At 48.4% G+C, this 18,376-nt stretch overlaps 1 protein-coding gene across 1 annotated transcript in view; it reads left to right on the top strand.

The window, feature by feature from the left end:
* Positions 1-421: 421 nt before the first annotated feature.
* The window catches only part of LOC137248424 (zinc finger protein 208-like), a 230,426-nt gene continuing 212,471 nt past the window's right edge, over positions 422-18,376 (top strand). The window contains exon 1 of the mRNA XM_067779362.1: positions 422-1,293. Within this exon, the coding sequence (XP_067635463.1) occupies positions 521-1,293 (773 nt within the window). The 5' untranslated portion in view covers positions 422-520. The remainder of the gene's footprint in view (positions 1,294-18,376) is intronic.

The raw sequence follows: 18,376 nt of genomic DNA, 5'->3' as shown, positions 1-18,376 counted from the left end.
ACCTTCAGGCCATTCCCTCCCTCCCTATCCCCAAGTTCCATGGGAGCTTGGGGTCGCCAGAGCCTCGTCTGTTAGTGAAACAGGATTCGCCGCGGATAGGTGAGGTTGACAATTGGGTTTGGAGAAGCTATATATTGCGCTGGCAACCTGAAAGGTTGCGCTACACATCCCCTTGAATCTGGTATTTTAGTCGCCTCTTACGACAGGCATACCTACCGCGGGTATATTCTGATCCCCTAACCCGTTGGGGTTGCCACTACGTGTCGCGCAGCGTAATGTGCGCGTACCTTAATAATCAAAAATTAATTGATATGCGCGTATCGGGTGTATGTCGATACAACTACTTTTCTCCGATACCTGAGTACTCGATGTAAAAGTATCGAATACAAATTTTCTTGGTATCGGGTCGACAATGTGAATACCTAATTGTATTTTCTAGTATCGTTTCAACCCTAATTCGCCCTTTGTGTTTTACTCTGGTGTTTTTATAATTTTGACTGAAGCAGATACACTCGCACAAATGGATACAAGTGGTCGATATATCGATTACCTGTGTCGGACCTGTATGATTAGGCTGGAAGCCTTCACGTCTGAAGGTAGCACTGAACCACAACACCAATCTGTCTTTGAAACTATGGAGGAATGCGACGAATTACGAATAGCTGACTTGTTATCGAGCACAATACCCCAAATAGTGGAAGTGCAGCTAAGTGACGAGCTACCAAAAGAAATTTGTTGTAAATGCTTGCACCAATTGATAAGTGTGTATCGGTTCCAAAAATTGTGCGTGCAATCCGACCACAAGATGCGAGAAATTGTTTCTAAAAAATTGGATGATTTAAACATGTCGATGATGGAGGCAGCAATTGAAGTTGAAGTATTACCAAACGACACAGATTCATACCCGTTGAGCAGTTGCCAGCCCAAATGCACTGCTCAAAGCTCGCTTCTTCCAGAAACCCAAACGGCTCTTGAAGACAGACAGCAAGCAAATGAGTCGGAATCAGCGCAACGGAGTACTGCTGAGCATTTACTAAAAAACGACCAATTGCTGGATTATTGTGAAAATTCGCAAGACGAGTTAAACGAATTTATCAAAAACGATCCCATTGAAGATGAAGAAAATACTGAATATAGCGACACAATCCAAGCGCAAGGCGAGTTAAGCGAATTTATCAAAAACGAGCCCGTTGAAGATGATGAAGAAAATACTGAATATAGCGACACAGTTCATTCAACAACCTTTGTGGCCAAAGAAGAATTTACAACGGAAGAGCAAAAAGTCACTGTGCCGTAAGTATGATAACGATTATATTGCTAACTTTCTGTTTTATGTATGTATATCGCGCCTATTAGCTGCGTTAAAATACCCCGCGCAATGATCGCATCATCTTAGGGTGTCTCGGAAAATGCTCAAGTTGGAGCGTATTCGACGTGGAAATTAGTTTTTGAAAATGTATGAAAAAAGTGCTCCTGTTTTTTAGAGAGCATCATTCCTTCTACTTTGATATAGTAAAATTGAGTGGACTACAAAACTGCATATTTCGAGACTTTCCTGCAAATTTTGATACTTCTCGATTATTGAAATTTTTCGAAAACTTTTTTTTTTTTTTTGCGTAGTTTCGGCTAATAATTGAGCAATAACCGCCAAAAGGGCTGGACAATATTATGTTTGAATTTCTGTTTGTGATAGAAACCGACAGTCCAAATATCGAAGCCCTACTACATCGCACGTTTAATTGTAAATTGATTAAACTCAAAATTTTCTTTTTTTAGATCTTTCGATATACCAACAAAACCAACTAAGAAGATTATGCTGACATTTATAGAATACTCAGAAAGACCCATGATTCGAGGTTTGCTCGGCTGAAAATTTTTTTGACAATTGCAACCATTTTGCTGCTGTCGTAAGAGGCGACTAAAATACCAGATTCAAGGGGTTGTGTAGCGCAACCCTTTCAGGTTGCCAGCGTAATATATAGGTTCTCGAAACCCAATTGTCAACCTAACCTGTCCGTGGCGAGTCCCGTTTCATTAACAGCCGAGGCTCTGTCGACCCCGAACTTCTCATGGATCTAGGGATCGGGAGGGCGGTATGGCCAAGACAATTTGGTTGGAGAAGCTATATATTGGGCTGCATAAGCCCTTGAATCCCGGCCAAAAAGGTTGTTGTTGTTGTTGTAGTAGTAGTTGTTGTAGTAGTAGTTGTTGTTGTTGTTGTTGGTGTTGTTGGTGGTGGTGTTGTTGTAGCAGTGTTTCGCTCCATCCAATAGGTGTGACCGATCACAAATTGCAATCAGCATCCTCTAACGGGAGTCCAAGGAAACTTGCTGTTTCAACAGGGGTGGCCCATAATGAGGGGGGTGTTGAGAGGCGTTGGTTCCACATTACAATTAAAGAGATGGTTGGTGTCATGTGGGGACACATTGCAAGCAGGGCATACATTTTCTATGTCGTGGTTGATTCTGGATAGGTAAGAGTTTAACTTGTTACAGTATCCAGGTCGAAGTTGAGCTAGAGTGACTCGCGTTTTCCTGGGGAGTGTGCGTTCCTCTTCCGCGAGTTTAGGGTGCTGTTCTTTGAGTACTGGATTCACTGGCCAATTCCTGGCATAAAGGTCCGACGCCTGTTTGTGGAGTTCACAGAGGACCTGCTTGTGTTTTTTGGCTTCATACGGCTGAGTTCTCAGGTGCCGTAGACAGCCCGTGGCGGTTCTGTGAGCAGTATTTTGGCAGGCCTGTAGCTTCTTCCAGTGAGTATTCTTTAGGTTTGGCGACCATATAGGAGACGCGTAGCACGCAATCGGCTGGCCAATTGCTTTGTATGTATTTAGTCGGTAATAATGCCAGGTTTCGCGAGGCGAAAAAACTGGAGAGATCAGGGAGGTAGCCGTTTATTCTGTTGCAAAGCTCATCGATCTGTGGGCCTGGGCCTGTGGCCATTATTGTGCAGTCATCGGCGTAGGAAACGATAGTAACTCATTCTGGTGGCGAATGTAGCTTAGATATGTAGAAATTAAACAAAAGTGGGGATAGGACACCACTCTTTGGCACCCCTTGTTTAATTCTTCTTGGTTTTGATGTTTCGTTTCTAAATTGCACCGATGCCTGCCGACCACCCAGATAATTTGCGGTCCACCTTTTAAGATATGGTGGAAGGGTAGACCCTTCCAGGTCTTGCAGTAACGTGCCATGCTTGACCGTATCAAAAGCTTTTGATAGGTCTAGCGCATCGAGTACTGTTCTATGGTGGGGGTTTTGATTTAAACCGCAATTTATCTGGGTGTTGATGGCATTTAGCGCGGTGGTGGTGCTATGGAGTTTTCTGAAGCCATGCTGATGACAGCCTAGCTGCAAATTTGCTTTGAAGTAGGGGAGCAAAATGGCTTCAAGCGTCTTGGCTACTGCCGACTCTCCTATGTTAGCTGGTTTCCCAGGCTTTAGTAGCGGGACCACCTTGGCCATTTTCCATTTTTCGGGTATGACAAAGGTGGAAAGAGACAGGTTGAAGCCATGCGCTAATTATTTGAAACCCTCTTTCTCTAGGCTTTTAAGCATCGGCATGGCTATGCTGTCTGGGCCCACTGCTTTGGATGTTTTATGACCGTTGGCATTCTCAACCTCTTTGGCGGTGATGGTAATTGGTGACGCGCTGAATTTATGTTTATGTGCGTGTCTATTGGCCCTCCGTCTATCTTTGTCGACCGTAGAATGCATTATATATTGTCGGTAGAATGCGCTCGCGCATTTTTTCACATCCGACAGCACTTTATCGCCAAAGCGATGAAAACTTTGTCATTGTGCCTAGACGGATTCGATAGGGATTTTACGGTCGACCAAAGTTTACCTCAGTTTGGCTTTAGACAAAACCGATCCTGAGTTGATCTAATAACTACCGTCCGAATCATTGTTGAACAATGCTGTGAATACAGAACATCAGCTTATTTACTTTTTATCGACTTTAAAAAGGCTTTTGATAGTCTCGACAGGAAATATATTTGGGAAATACTACGAAAACGAGGGATGCCCAATAAAATAATCAACATTATAAAGGCAATGTATGCCGAATTTAAGTGCCGGGTCAGTCACGATGGGCGCCTCTCAGAACCCTTCGAAATTAAAAGCGGGGTGCGACAGGGATGCATACTCTCGCCGCTCTTGTTTATCTTGGCATTAGACGAGATTATGAGGAACGCAGAAAATGGTGGACACGGTGTACAGTGGACGCCTTTCACTCAGCTAGGGGATTTAGAATATGCAGACGATGTCTGTCTGCTAAGCCACAGAAGTACTGACCTTCAACACAATTTAGAAGCTGTCAACGCACATGCAAAGGAGGCCGGACTAAGCAACAATACAGCGAAAACCAAAGTCATAAGATGCGGCTATAGTATTTCATCAAGGCCATTGACGCTTACGGTTGACGAAAATGAAATCGAAGGTGTAGAGTCCGTTGTTTATCTTGGTAGTATTGTCTCAAATAAGAGCGGTGCAGATGAGGACGTTCAGTCTCGCATAAACAAAGCAAGAATGGTTTTTGGGCAACTGGCAAACGTGTGGAGGTCCAGCCAAATATCTTTAAAAACGAAGCTTCGACTGTTTAATTCGAATGTTAAATCAGTACTGTTTTATGCTTGCGAGACGTGGAAAAGCTCAACTTCAATTCAGAAACGTCTACAAGTTTTTATTAATAAATGTCTGCGCCGAATCCTGAAAATTCGATGGCCGGAAAGAATTTCAAATGACGACTTATGGTCTAGAATAAATCAACCTAAGGCTACCACAGAAATAACCAAGCGTAAATGGTCGTGGATTGGACACACTCTCAGAAGACCTCCAGTAAATATAGCCAGACAAGCATTGCGATGGAATCCTCAAGGAAGCCGACGACCTGGTGCACCTGCGAAAACTTGGCGCAGAACTGTGGATAATGAACTCGACGACGCAGGATATACGTGGAATGACATCACAAGAACTGCACCTAACAGAATAAGATTTAAGTCGGTGGTCGAGGCCCTATGCTCCAATAGGAGTTGAAGAGGATGATGATGATGATGAAAGTTTACCTACACCGGCAGAGAGGTTACAACCAGCGGGAATGAAACGAGCCGAGGCGGATTCAATGACCTTGCAGAAAGCACGCTCCCCTTGGCGGGCATCAGTCGGGATTGAGAGGGCAGCAAAGCGGTTGTCTGTAAAGGATTTGTATTCGTCCCACTTTCCTTTTTTAAAGTTAATGAAAGTGCGTTTTTCTGCGACGATGAAGTCGGCGGAACGATCGAGCGAAATAAGTATAGGCAAGTGGTCGGATGCCAATGTTACCATCAGCTGCAAGCTGACATAGTTTACGAGTTCTGTGCTCACGATTGAAATATCCGGCGAACTGTGACAGCTTCCTACCATACGTGTGGGGGCGTCTCCGTTTATTGTACAGAACGTCGTTTCTTCTATTTGATCCGCCAACATCTCACTCCTGCTGTTTTCCCGCAAGTTTGAATGCTATACATCGTGATGGACATTGAAATCGCCTAAGATAATGCGATTGTTGCCAGTGAGTAAGGCGCTAATATTAGGGCGGTATCCACTGGGGCAACAGATGGCAGGAGGGATGTAGATGTTGATGATTTCTAGGTTTGTATCGCCTGACCGGACAGATAAGCCTTGACGCTCTAAGATACTGTCCCTGCGGTCGATGCCGGTATCAAATATATGATATTGCACAGAGTGGTGTATAATAAACGCGAGGCCGCCTCCATTTCCGCTCTCGCGATCTTTTCTGCGGACATTATACCCAGAACAGGTCTGCAGTGCAGATCTTGCTGTGAGTTTAGTCTCTTGAATCGCAGCATTGCGGATGTTGTGCCGCTTCATAAAATCGACTATCTCCGTGATCTTCCCAGTTAATCCATTACAGTTTAACTGCAGAAGTCTGAAATGCATAGGGGGAGTCGCCGCCACTCTGGGAGTAAGTGACGGGTGACTACGCCTGGGTCGTGGAAGGCTAGGACGCAACTGCTGTTGTGGCCCTGGGACTGGACGTCCTTGGGTAAGCATTGGGGTACCCGGTGTATTTGGGTATGCGGCCTGCCAACATGGCGCAATTAAACCCGTCGAGGCGTTGCCGTCGCGGAGAACAGAACATCTAGGAAAGTGGCACCGTCCATGGCAGGAGCTGCACTGGGCGGTTGTCGCAAACATATATATTCTGTGCTGGAAAATGGTGCAAAGGGAGGTAGGGACTGTTTCCCTGACCTACACAATTGCTGCCGGAAAAGAGGGGGCGGGGGGAGAAGACGGGGGCAGGGGCTGATGCTCGGCATTATTCCCGACTCTACTACGGAGATTGTAGGTATGAGTGGGAGCAGCCTTAAGAGTTGGTGGCGCCGTGGGCGCGAGCAACAGCGGGTACTTGTTGTGGCTTGCTGAGCAGCGGGGCTGCTGGAAGGTAGTGGAGTGGCGCTAAGGCGCACACTACTGGACGCCCTAGGGCGTGAACAGCAAGGAGCCACAAAAGATTTACAGAAGTTACGTGGACGTCTGGTTTTGGGATCTAGTCCAGAACAACCTGTCCGATGCAACCATCCCTTACACGCGACACACTGACAAGAGTATGACCGTCCTAAAAAGATTCTTTTCCGGCAGATGCAGCAAAACCATTTCTCAGGACCGGGGTCAGGAGACGGACCCGGATTGGATTCGATACCTTCCCGGAGCAAGGGAATATGGAGCAGTCCCGCTGCAAGGAGCTGCTGGGAGGATGACAATTTGTGGGAGGGACGCAACAAATTAAATGGGGTTACACTGAAATGGCAGTCCTTGGTCGGGAAAAATCCCGAGTCGCTCCGGTACATAGAACCGACGGCCTTGGGAAGCGATTAGTCGACCGTAGAATGCATTATATATTGTCGGCAGAAAGCTCTCGGGCATTTGTTCGCTTCCGAGAGCACTTTATCGCCAAATGCGATGGAAATTTTGTCATTGTGCTTAGACGTATTCGATAGGGACTTTACGGTGGACCAAAGCTTACCTACACCGGCAGAGAGGTTACAACCGCTTAGGTGCTCCTCCCATTTCGCCCACTTGTGTTCATCCACAAGCAATCTGATGCGTTGGTTTATATCCCTTATTTGGGGGTCGCCGGGATCGAGCTGTCTTATAAGGTCACGTTCTCTCGCTAAATTTGCGGCCTCCGCCGCAAAATGAGGCCGAATTTCGGGAATTATACCGGCGGGAATGAAGCGAGCTGAGGCGGATACAATGACCTTGCGGAAAGCACGCTCCCCTTGGCGAGCATCAGTCGGGATAGGGAGGGCGGCAAAGCGGGTCTGTAAAGGATTTGTATTCGTCACACTTTCCTTTTTTAAAGTTTATGAAGGGCTTTTTTCTGTGACGATAAAGTCGGCGGTACGCTCGAGCGAAATAAGTATAGGCAGGTAGTCAGATGCTAATGTTACCATGGGCTGCCAGTTGACGCAGTAGTTTACGAGTCCTGCGCTCACGATGCATATATCCGGCGAATTGTGACAGCTTCCTACCATACGTGTGGGCGCGTCTCCGTTTATTGTGCAGAACGTCGTTTCTTCTATTTGATCCGCCAACATCTCATCCCTACTGTCTGCCTGCAAGTTTGAATGCCATAGATCGTGATGGGCATTGAAATCTCCTAAGATAATGCGATTATTGCCAGTAAGTGGCAGGAGGGATGTAGATGTTGATGATTTCTAGGTTTTCATCGACTGACCGGACAAATAGATAGATAGATAATTAATTGAGGATCGCACTGCGACCATTAGTCTATTGTGCCTTCAGCTACTTCACAGCACCTCATCCAAGCCGACATCTCTGATGAACCCTAGCAGTTCACCTGGCTTGAGGAATTTGATGTGAGAATGCTCTGGCCATGGTGAGCCCATAAACTTAGCCCTACGTCTTGAGATTGCGTCACACTGCAGGAGGATATGGTCCGCTGTCTCCGCTGATCGATCACAAAATCGACATGTGCTGTCCGATACTATACCCAACTTTTACATGTGATTGTGTGTTCAGTCTACAATGTCCTGTAAGAATAGCTGTTAGGATTCCTAGGTTATATTTCTAGAGGCCTATCAACGCCCTATATCGAGTTCTGCTGTAACCCCCTAACAGTAACTTAGATTGTCTCAGGCCTGGCATAACGCGCCAGTGTTCTTCCCTCTTTCCTCTTTCTTCTACTAATAGATGCCCCCCAAATTCCTGCGGGCCTACTGGCAGGAACGGCTCGGGACCAATAGGTCGTGTCGTTGCTGCCTCTCTGGCCAGGCTGTCCGCCTGCTCGTTACCTTCAACCCCCCCTGTGGCCAGGAACCCAGGCCAGCAAAAGTTCGTTGTGTGCTCGAAGTTGATTTAGCTTTTCAACGCACTAAAGGACCAGTGCTGATTTTATTTCGAACGCTGAGATTGCCTTGAGGGCAGTCTGACTGTCACTGAGTATGGCAATTGTTTCATTGGAGTATTCGCGCTGAAGGTTCAAATCAGCGCACTGGATTATGGCGAATACTTCCGCTTGAAAAATGCTCGGGTATGCTCCCAGAGGTACCGATATCTTGGCTCTGGGTCCAAAGACTTCAGATCCAATCCCCTCTGGCGTATTCGAGCCATCGGTGTACCATACTATTTTATGTCGCTGCTGAATGCTTTCAATTCTGCTTTCCTTCCATGTACCCTTGTCTCCCAATTCTACTTTCCTTCCATGTACCCTTGTCTCCCAATTCTACTTTGTACCTTTTCTCAAAAACTATCTGCCTAAGAATATCATCTCTCGGGAATTGAGAGATTGGGATCTCCTCTCTCAATTCTTCCATGCTTCGGGACGATATGACTTTACCTTTGCCCGAGCCCTCCTTGGCGATATTTAGGAGGATTCGCTTGGCTGACTGCACTATCGATATATGCAACGGGGTTAGATCGAGGATAGCTCACTTCCCAAGACAGTCGGTTCTATGTACCGGAGCGACTCGGGATTTTTCCCGACCAAGGACTGTCATTTCAGTGTGACCCCATTTAATTTGTTTCGTCCCTCCCACAAATTGTCATCCTCCCAGCAGCTCCTTGCAGCGGGTCTGCTCCATATTCTCTTGCTCCGGGAAGGTATCGAACCCAATTCGGGTCCGTCTCCTGACCCCGGTCTTGAGAAATGGTTTTGCTGCGTCTGCCGGAAAAGAATCTTTTTAGGACGGTCAGACTCTTTTCATTGTGTCTCGTACAAGGGATGGTTGCGTCGTACAGGTTGTTCTGGGCTAGATCCCAAAACCCGACGCCCTCCCCCCCACCGTCTGCCAGCACAGAATATATAGGTTTGCGACATCCGCCCAATGCAGCTCCTGCCTTGGGCGGTGCCACTTTCCTAGATGTTCTGGTCTCCGCGACGGCAACCCCCGACGGGTTTCATCGCGCCATGTTGCCAGGTCGCAAACCCAAATCAGCCGGCTACCCCAATGCTTGCCCAAGGACGCCCAGTCCCAGGGCCACAACAGCAATTGCGTCCTGGCCTTCCACAACCCAGGCGTAGTCACCCGTCACTTACCCCGAGAGTGGCGGCGTCTCCCCTTATGCACTTCAGAATTCTGCAGTTAAACTGTAATGGACTAACTGGGAAGATTACGGAGATAGTCGATTTCATGAAGCGGCACAACATCCGCATTGCTGCGATTCCAGAGACTAAACTCACAGCAAGATCTGCATTGCAGACCTGCTCTGGGTATAATGTTCACAGGAAGGATCGCGAGAGCGAAAATGGAGGCGGCCTCGCGTTTATCATACACCACTCTGTGCAATATTATATATTTGATCCTGGCATCGACCGCAGGGACAATGTCTTAGAACGTCAAGGCCTATCTGTCCGGTCAGGCGATGGGAACTTAGAAATCATTAACATCTGCATCCTCCTGCCACCTGTTGCCCCAGTGGATACCGCCCTAATATCAGGGCCTTACTCACTGGCAACATTCGCATTATCTTAGGCGATTTCAATGCCCATCATGATCTATGGCATTCAAACTTGCGGGCGGACAGTAGGGGTGAGATGATGGCGGATCAAATAGAAGAAACGACGTTCTGCACAATAAACGGAGACGCCCCCACACGTATGGTAGGAAGCTGTCACAGCTCGCCAGATATATCAATCGTGAGTGCAGAACTCGTAAACTGCGTCAACTGGCAGCCGATGGTAACATTGGCATCCGACCACCTGCCCATACTTATTTCGCTCGAGCGTACCGCCGACTTCATCATCACTGAAAAACGCACTTTCATAAATTTCAAAAAAGGAAAGTGGGAAGAACATAAATCCTTTACAGACAACCGCTTTGCTGCCCTCCCTATCCCGACTGATGCCCGCCAAGGGGAGCGTGCCTTCAGTAAGGTCATTGAATCCGCCTCGGCACGTTTCATTCCCGCCTGTAGAATTCCCGAAATCCGGCCCCACTTCCCGGCGGAGGCCGCAAACTTAGCGAGAGAACGTGACCTTATAAGACAGCTTGATCCAGGCGACCCCCAAATAAAGGATATAAACCAACGCATCAGATTGCTTGTGGATGAACACAAGCTGGCGAAATGGGAGGAGCACCTAAGAGGTTGTAACCTCTCTACCGGTGTGGGTAAACTTTGGTCCACCGTAAAGTCCCTATCGAATCCGACTAAGCACAAAGACAAAGTTTCCATCCCCCCAGCGGGTAAGGGGGTAAGAATATACCCGCGGTAGGTACGCCTGTCGTAAGAGGCGACTAAAATACCAGATTCAAGGCGTGTGTAGCGCAACCCTTCAGGTTGCCAGCGCAATATATAGCTTCTCCAAACCTAATTGTCAACCTCACCTATCCGCGGCGAATCTTGTTTCATTAACAGACGAGGCTCTGGCGACCCCAAGCTCCCCATGGAACTTCGGGGTGGGGAGGGCGGGGACGGCCTGAAGGTTTGATGTGGCCACATAAATGGTCGGGCTAGCACCTTAATGGTGCTGTGGTACCGGATCTGTATCCGGCAAAGGACCATCACATCGATAACACTCCCCAAAGCCTTCGGGGAGCAACCTTATCGCTACAACAACAACAACAACAACAAAGTTTCCATCGCCTTTGGCGACAAAGTGCTGTCGGATGCGAAAAAATGCGCGAGCGCTTTCTGCCGACAATATATAATGCATCCTACGGTCGACAAAGATAGACGGAGAGCCAATAGACACTCACATAAACACAAATTCAGCGCGTCACCAATCACCATCACCGCTAAAGAGGTTGAGGACGCCATTGGTCGTGCGAAACCACCCAAAGCAGTGGGCCCAGACGGCATAGCCATGCCGATGCTTAAAAGCCTAGGGAAAGAGGGTTTCAAATATTTAGCGCATGTCTTCAACCTGTCTCTTTCCACCTTTGTCATACTCGAGAAATGGAAAATGGCCAAGGTGGTCCCGCTACTAAAGCCTGGGAAACCAGCTTACATAGGTGAGTCGTATCGTCCGATATCTCTCCTGTCGCCAGTGGCAAAGACGCTTGAAGCCATTTTGCTCCCTTATTTCCAAGCAAATTTGCAGCTAGCCCCTTATCAGCATGGCTTCAGAAAACTCCATAGCACTACCACCGCGCTAAATGCCATTAGCACCCAGATAAATTGCGGTTTAAATCAATACCCCCACCATAGAATAGTACTCGTAGCGCTAGATCTATCAAAAGCTTTTGATACGGTCAACCATGGCTCGTTACTGCAAGACCTGGAAGGGTCTACCCTTGCCCCATGTCTTAAAAGGTGGACCGCAAATTATCTGGGTGGTCGGCAGGCATCGGTGCAATTTAGAAACTAAACATCAAAACCAAGGAGAATTAAACAAGGGATGCCACAGGGTGGTGTGCTATCCCAACTTTTGTTTAATTTCTACATATCTAAGCTACCTTCAGCACCGGAAGGAGTCACAATCGTTTCCTACGCCGATGACTGCACAATAATGGCCACAGGCCCAGGCCCAAAGATCGATGCGCTATGCAATAAAATAAACGGCTACCTCCCTGATCTCTCCAGTTTTTCGCCTCGCGAAACCTGGCACTATCACCGACTAATTCTCCGCGACCTTATTTACAACCTGGACGTCCCAAATGTCGACCATTTTGAACATCCACGTCGATGTCACTACGCTACCGACTGTCCTACACCCCAAAATCTTGGGTGTGACGTTTGATCAGGATCTACATTTTGGTGAGCACGCAGCCGAAATTGTTCCGAGAATTCAGAGCCGTAACAAAATCCTCAAATCCCTCGCTGGCAGTACCTGGGGAAAAGATAAAGAAACGCTCATGACTACATACAAAGCAATTAGCCAGCCGATTACGTGCTACGCGTCACCCATATGGTCGCCAAGCCTAAAAATTACCCACTGGAAGAAACTACAGGCCTGCCAAAATACTGCTCTCAGAATCACCACGGGCTGTCTTCTTATGTCTCCAGAACACCATATGGATAATGAGGCGAGAATACTCCCCATCAGGGAGAGCAATGAGGTGCTGACCAAACAGTTCCTGTTTAATACTCAGAAACCTGGGCATCCCAACAGACATCTGATTGATGAACCAGCACCGCCTAGGGGCTAAGGAGTCATCTCCGTAAGCATTTTGAGGAAATACGGCACCTGAGAACCCAGCCGTATGAAGCATAAAAAACACAAGCAGGTCATTGGTGAACTCCACAAACATGCGTCGGAACTTTATGCCGGGAATTGCCCAGTGAATACAGTACTTAAAGAAAATTATCCAAAACTCGCGGAAGAGGAACATATACTCCCCAGGGAAACGCGTGTCACTCTTGCTCAACTTCGTTCTGGATACTGTAACAGGTTAAACTCTTACCTATCCAGAATCAACCCCGACATACAAAATGTATGCCCCGCTTGCAATGTGTCCCCACATGACACCAACCATCTCTTTAATTGTAATGTGGAACCAACGCCTCTAACACCCCTTTCCCTATGGTCCACCCCTGTTGAAACGGCAAGTTTCCTTGGACTCCCGTTAGAGGATATTGATGACAATTTGTGATCGGTCGCGGCTATTAGGTGGGGCGAGATTTGCTACAACAACAACAACAACAACATCGAGGATAGCTTTCAGCGCTGCTGTAGGGCATGTTCTCATAGCTCCCGTGATGCACACGCATGCCAGTCGCTGAAGTTTTGTCAGTGCTTGCCTCGTCGTCGCCCGAGTTTTTCTCGATGCTCAGGCTATCGAGCCATATGTTATCATAGGTTTTACTATCATGGTATACATCCATCTTAGCACATGTGGGCTACATCCCCATGATTTGCCTGCTAGACGTTTGCATACCATGATGGACCTCGTGGCCCTAGTATTCATGGAGTCGAAGTGCTCCTCATGGAACTTGGGGGTGGGGAGGGAGGGAATGGCATGAAGGTTTAATGGGGCCACATAAATCGTTCCCGAGATGGTCGGGCTAGCACCTTAATGGTGCTATGGTACCGGAGCGTACCGGATATGTATCCGGAAAAGGACCATCACATCGATAACACTTCCCAAAGTCTTCGGGGAGCAACCTTATCGCTACAACAACAACAACAACAACAAGTGCTGTTTCCATAGGAGCTTGGTGTCAAAAATGACTCCCAAGTATTTTACTGCGGTTCCATATTCTAGTGGCATGCCATCTATCGCTATTGCTCTCAGGGCTTGTAGGACCCTTCTTCTGGTGAAGGGGATGATGGTTGTCTTAGATGGGTTGATGTTAAGCCCCACATTGGCACATCATCCCCTTGTAATGTTCAATGCTCTTTGTATTATGTCACAGAGCGTACTCTCCAATTTACCCCTTGCAATTATGACGATGTCGTCAGCATATCCTTGGCATCTTATGCCACTGTGATATTTTTTGCAAGAGTTCATCGACTACTAAGCTCCACAGAACGGGTGACAGGACACCTCCCTGGGGACACCCCCTCGTGGTGTTAACCTTAACTGCGCTGTTGCCTACCTGGGCTTCAGCGATTCTTGTACGAAGTAGATTGTCAATCCATCTCTGGATAGGCATCTGAACTCCTCTTCTCTGCAGTGCTAAGTTTACGCTTTCGTGAGATGTGTTGTCAAACGCACTATCAAGGAAACCGCAAAGCACTGTTTCCTCTGTTTCGAACGCCCTTTGTATTTCAGATGTTAACTGGTACAGAGTTGTGTCCGTGGACCTACCCGCTCTGTAGGCATGCTGGTCTATTATTTTCTCCATTGCCTTCAAGATGAAGGAGGTTAGACTTATTGGTCTGACGGACTTTGCTTGTGAATAGTCCTTTTTTCCTACTTTTGGTATGAAAACTACTTTTGCTGTTCTCCACATCATGGGTATATATCCCAGTGCCAGGCTATCTATCATGATCCTGGCGAGATGTGGGATAATCTGTGTCCCTTGCTGCATTAGCGCCGGGTAGATGTCATCCCCCCGGAGATTTGTATTTCTCAAAATATTCCACTGCCCATCTGACTCTGGCCTCACAAAACAGGGAGTTGGCTAATTGCCAGTCTGATGGGGTTGGTCTCACTTTGGGGAATACAGGTTTCGGTAATTGCGGGGAGGCATCAGGAAAATGCTCTTGCAGCAAGGCCTTTGCTCGCTCTTCCACCGTTCCGGTATAGGTACCGTCTGGGAGCTTAATTGCTAGGTTAATCTGTCCCCCTTCTTTGGCTAGGGCCTTGTGGAGCCTTGCCGCCGCAGGCGTGCTGGAAATTCCCTCACAGAAATTCCTAAAGCTTTCCCTTTTTGCTTTCCTTATGTCTTTATTGTACTTAGTTAGATTTTGTGTGCATTCCTCCCAGTTGCCGGTTCTCCTTGCCACGTTAAAGAGTTTCCTGACTTCCTTCTTAGGAACGTCAGGTCATGCGACCACCAGGGGGTTGTCTTCTTACCCTTAACCATGGAGACCCGGCAACTGGAGTTACAGGCATCTATCATTATTTGATTTGCCCTATCCACTCTGCTCGCTAACTCGGTACAATTGGTACTTCTGCCTTTATTCGTAATTCTATATATGTTAGCTTCTATAATACTTTTGTAGCTGCCCCAGTCCGTTTTCCTGGGATTTCTTTTAGGGTTGGTTTACCCGATATAGCGTCCAGCTCAAACCTTATGATTCTGTGGTCTGAAAGGGAGGGTTCTTCTGAGACCCTCCATTCCGAGATCATATTCTCAGTTAGGTTGTTGCCGAGTGTTATATCAAGGACTTCTGCCCTAGCTCTCGTAACAAACGTCGGTTTACTCCTGACGTTGTATATACTTAAGTCATTGCTGGCTATATATTCTAGCAAACACTCACCCATTTGGTTGGTATCACTGCTGCCCCACTCCGTGTTGTGGGAGTTAGCATCGCTTCCTATGATTAGCGGAAGTTTGGCTCTTCTGCAGTGAGCTACCAGCTTCTGTACGTTATCTGGGGTGACCGTGTTGTCGTCCCCCGGGAAGTAGGCAGCGGGTAGCGCAATGCTGGAGTCCTCTCCATTGACCTCCGCATCGATTTGTACCGCCACCCGGTCTCGACTTAAAAAGTCTGTAATGCAAAAATATTTAATATTTGCTTTAAGCATTACACATGCTCTAGGTATCTGCTGGGAGAGATCCCAAATTACTTTACTCTTACTTACATTAAGGCCCCCACCTGTCCCTTGTATGCCCAAGGTTCCTGTATGAGGGCGATGCCCAGATCATCCGAGGAAAACCTCCTCGCCAGCGCAGCCGAATTTGCAATGGCGTGGTGGAGGTTGATCTGGGCTATCTGAATGCTTATGCCGGTCATTTTGGCCCTTCCGGCCTCATCGGGTCGTCGTAGTCCGACAGCCCGCTTTCACTATCGTCCCGCCTATCCAGTGCCAGCTCTTGGAGGTTCAGGCCCTCAATGAGCTCAGGTCCGGTGGGTATTACTTCGTCCCTTGGTTGCGGAATTTCGTCGCTGCTACTTGCTGCGGTGAGAGGATTTGTAGTCTCACGAGCTCAGAGGTGTCGGTGCTCGCGTCCGACATGTCCTCGTCCGAAAACTTGTCATTGTCTACGCCCTCTACCGCCTTATCTTCCTGCCGCTCACTATTCCCTGGTTGCTTCAGCCTCCAGGGTCTTACTTGGAACAAGCCGTACCTGTAGTGCAGCTTGAAACCATTCCTACGTGTGAGCTGGTAGGATTCTTGGTCAATCCCACGTCTAGACGTAGGCCCATTTCCTCCGCGCTGCAGTTGATGACACGCCACCTCTGCGTCTTGAGGCCCTCGTTCTGGTTCGCGAGGAGCCCGATCGCAAGTTCTCTGGGGCGATCTGCACTTCTGGGGAGGAACATTGTCACGTTGTGCGTGGGCGGTATGTCATCCCCGCGCCTCGTGCATAATGGTGGCCCTGTCCACCCTTCGAGTGTTGGCACAACTTCCTCGAGCCACTTTGCGGTTCTCTCGTCCTCGCAGTCAACGAGGAGGAGCCCTGCTCGGAAGTACACCCCACAAAATATTAGGGCATGCCCACACCCCCTGAACACTCCATCCATAATCCGCTCCTGGAGGTTTGTCAGGTCTTCTTGACTTAGGGCATCCGCTGGGTAAATCCTGGGTAGCACAACCACTCGGGTACCCCTGAGGGCGTCCGAGAAGCCCTGCTGCCTTGGTGCTGCTTCAGCTGGTTGCCCAGTCGCCCTGGCCAAATTCACACTGCGCATGGTTGCAGTGTTCTGCGTAGCATAGGCCCGTTGCCTCTTGGAACTGGGAGTTTCCTCCGGCGTAATCTGCCCGATCCTACGCTTTCCAGCGGGAGCGGATGTATACTGGCCAGCTGCCGCAGGCTGTCCTCTATTTCCGCATTCCTTTGTTTCCTCGTTCGGCGGTCGCTGTTTTCTGCTCGTAGGCTGGTTTATGCCTGTGCTCGTCTGCCCGGGCTCTTGCCTCCCTGAGCGACAGGCCTTCCTCGAGGTATTGGAGATACCATTTCACCCCAGACCCACTTAGTCCCAGGCGCCATTTATCGGTAAGCGATCCTGGTCTGCCCGGTGGTGGTAGTGCAGGTTGCCTGCCTCTATTATGCCTTCTGTTGGGCCGCTTCTACTCTTCCGGGTCCCTGTCACGGTTGTTCCCTTGTGAGCTGCTTCCAGACTCATGCTCCGACGATGAGCGCCTGGATTTATTCGTCCCTCTAGAGGACGTGCTAGGGTGGCTGTTGTCCCTCTCGCTCATGCGCGTAGAGGTAACGTCGTAGCTCCGTTTGGATGCTATACCTCTTTCCTCGGCGGCCGGTTCCATTGTTTTCTCCGTGGCCCCGCGATGCACATTGGTGGTGCTCGGTCCTTCATGGTTCGCGGGTTTCTTCCCCGATTCTTCTTGCTCCCCTTTCTTGTATTGCCCGCGCTGCTCACCAGTGGCCGAGAAGCCGCTGGGGATCGCGGGTTTTGCTGCTGTTTTGTTAACATGCTATTTTGGCCCGCGCTGCTCTCCTTGGGCGTTGGTATTGCCCTTGGTGTTTGCGGGTTTAAGAGCCGGCTCTCTGCGCACTCCAGCGCTGGTGGAGGGGGATTCATCATCCCCCTGATGCTTTAGGAACAGCATTGCCTCCTCCCTCGTGAGACTCTCCAGGAATTGCCTGGAGTACCTACGTGGCCTGCTGCGGCTCTGCTTGCTTTTCTTCCTAGAGCCCGTTCTACCTGTTGTGTTGCTGTTATTGTTGTTTGTATTGTTATTGTTGTTGTTGTTACTTATCTTGTTCTTACGACAACTTGCTTGACATGGCAAGTGTGGTTGTCAAAAATATATACTGGGGAACTCGGTTGTTTACTCTCCAAGGTGGCCCGGTGTTGGGGAGGCGCCGTTATAATACAGCCGGTGTTGTGAACCTCCTGGTTGCAAACCAGTCCAATGGGCACGGTGACGCATGACACCCTGGATTAGGAGGTGACAGTTCCTGGTTACCGATCGCATTCGACCACATCTGTCAGGTGAGCGCGGTTGCACCGCTCCCATGTGACCAACTAGTATCGCCTGCGATCGGTATAAGCCCCTGCACCACTTCAAGGTGACTGCCTTCGCAGGAGGACCGGACAGATAAGCCTTGACGTTCTAAGACACTTTCCCTGCGGCCGATGTCGGGATCAAATATATGATATTGGACAGAGTGGTGTATGATAAACGCGAGGCCGCCTCCATTTCCGCTCTCGCGATCTTTTTTGAGGACATTCATAAAGTATAATATGCAAGTGTAGACGTGTTTGTGTCGTGCTGCTGGTTTGGTCACTTTTTCCTGTAATAATAATTTGTACACGCACGTAAAGTATCCAAAAACTGAGTGCTAATCTGTTGCTTGTCTTAAAATATTATATTATAGTTAACTTTTTCGCG

The sequence above is a fragment of the Eurosta solidaginis genome, chromosome 4 (assembly GCF_040869045.1).
Source record: "Eurosta solidaginis isolate ZX-2024a chromosome 4, ASM4086904v1, whole genome shotgun sequence".
NCBI lineage: Eukaryota > Metazoa > Arthropoda > Insecta > Diptera > Tephritidae > Eurosta > Eurosta solidaginis.
Note: the sequence above shows the minus strand (reverse complement) of the source record. Positions and strands in the feature narration are given on the sequence as shown.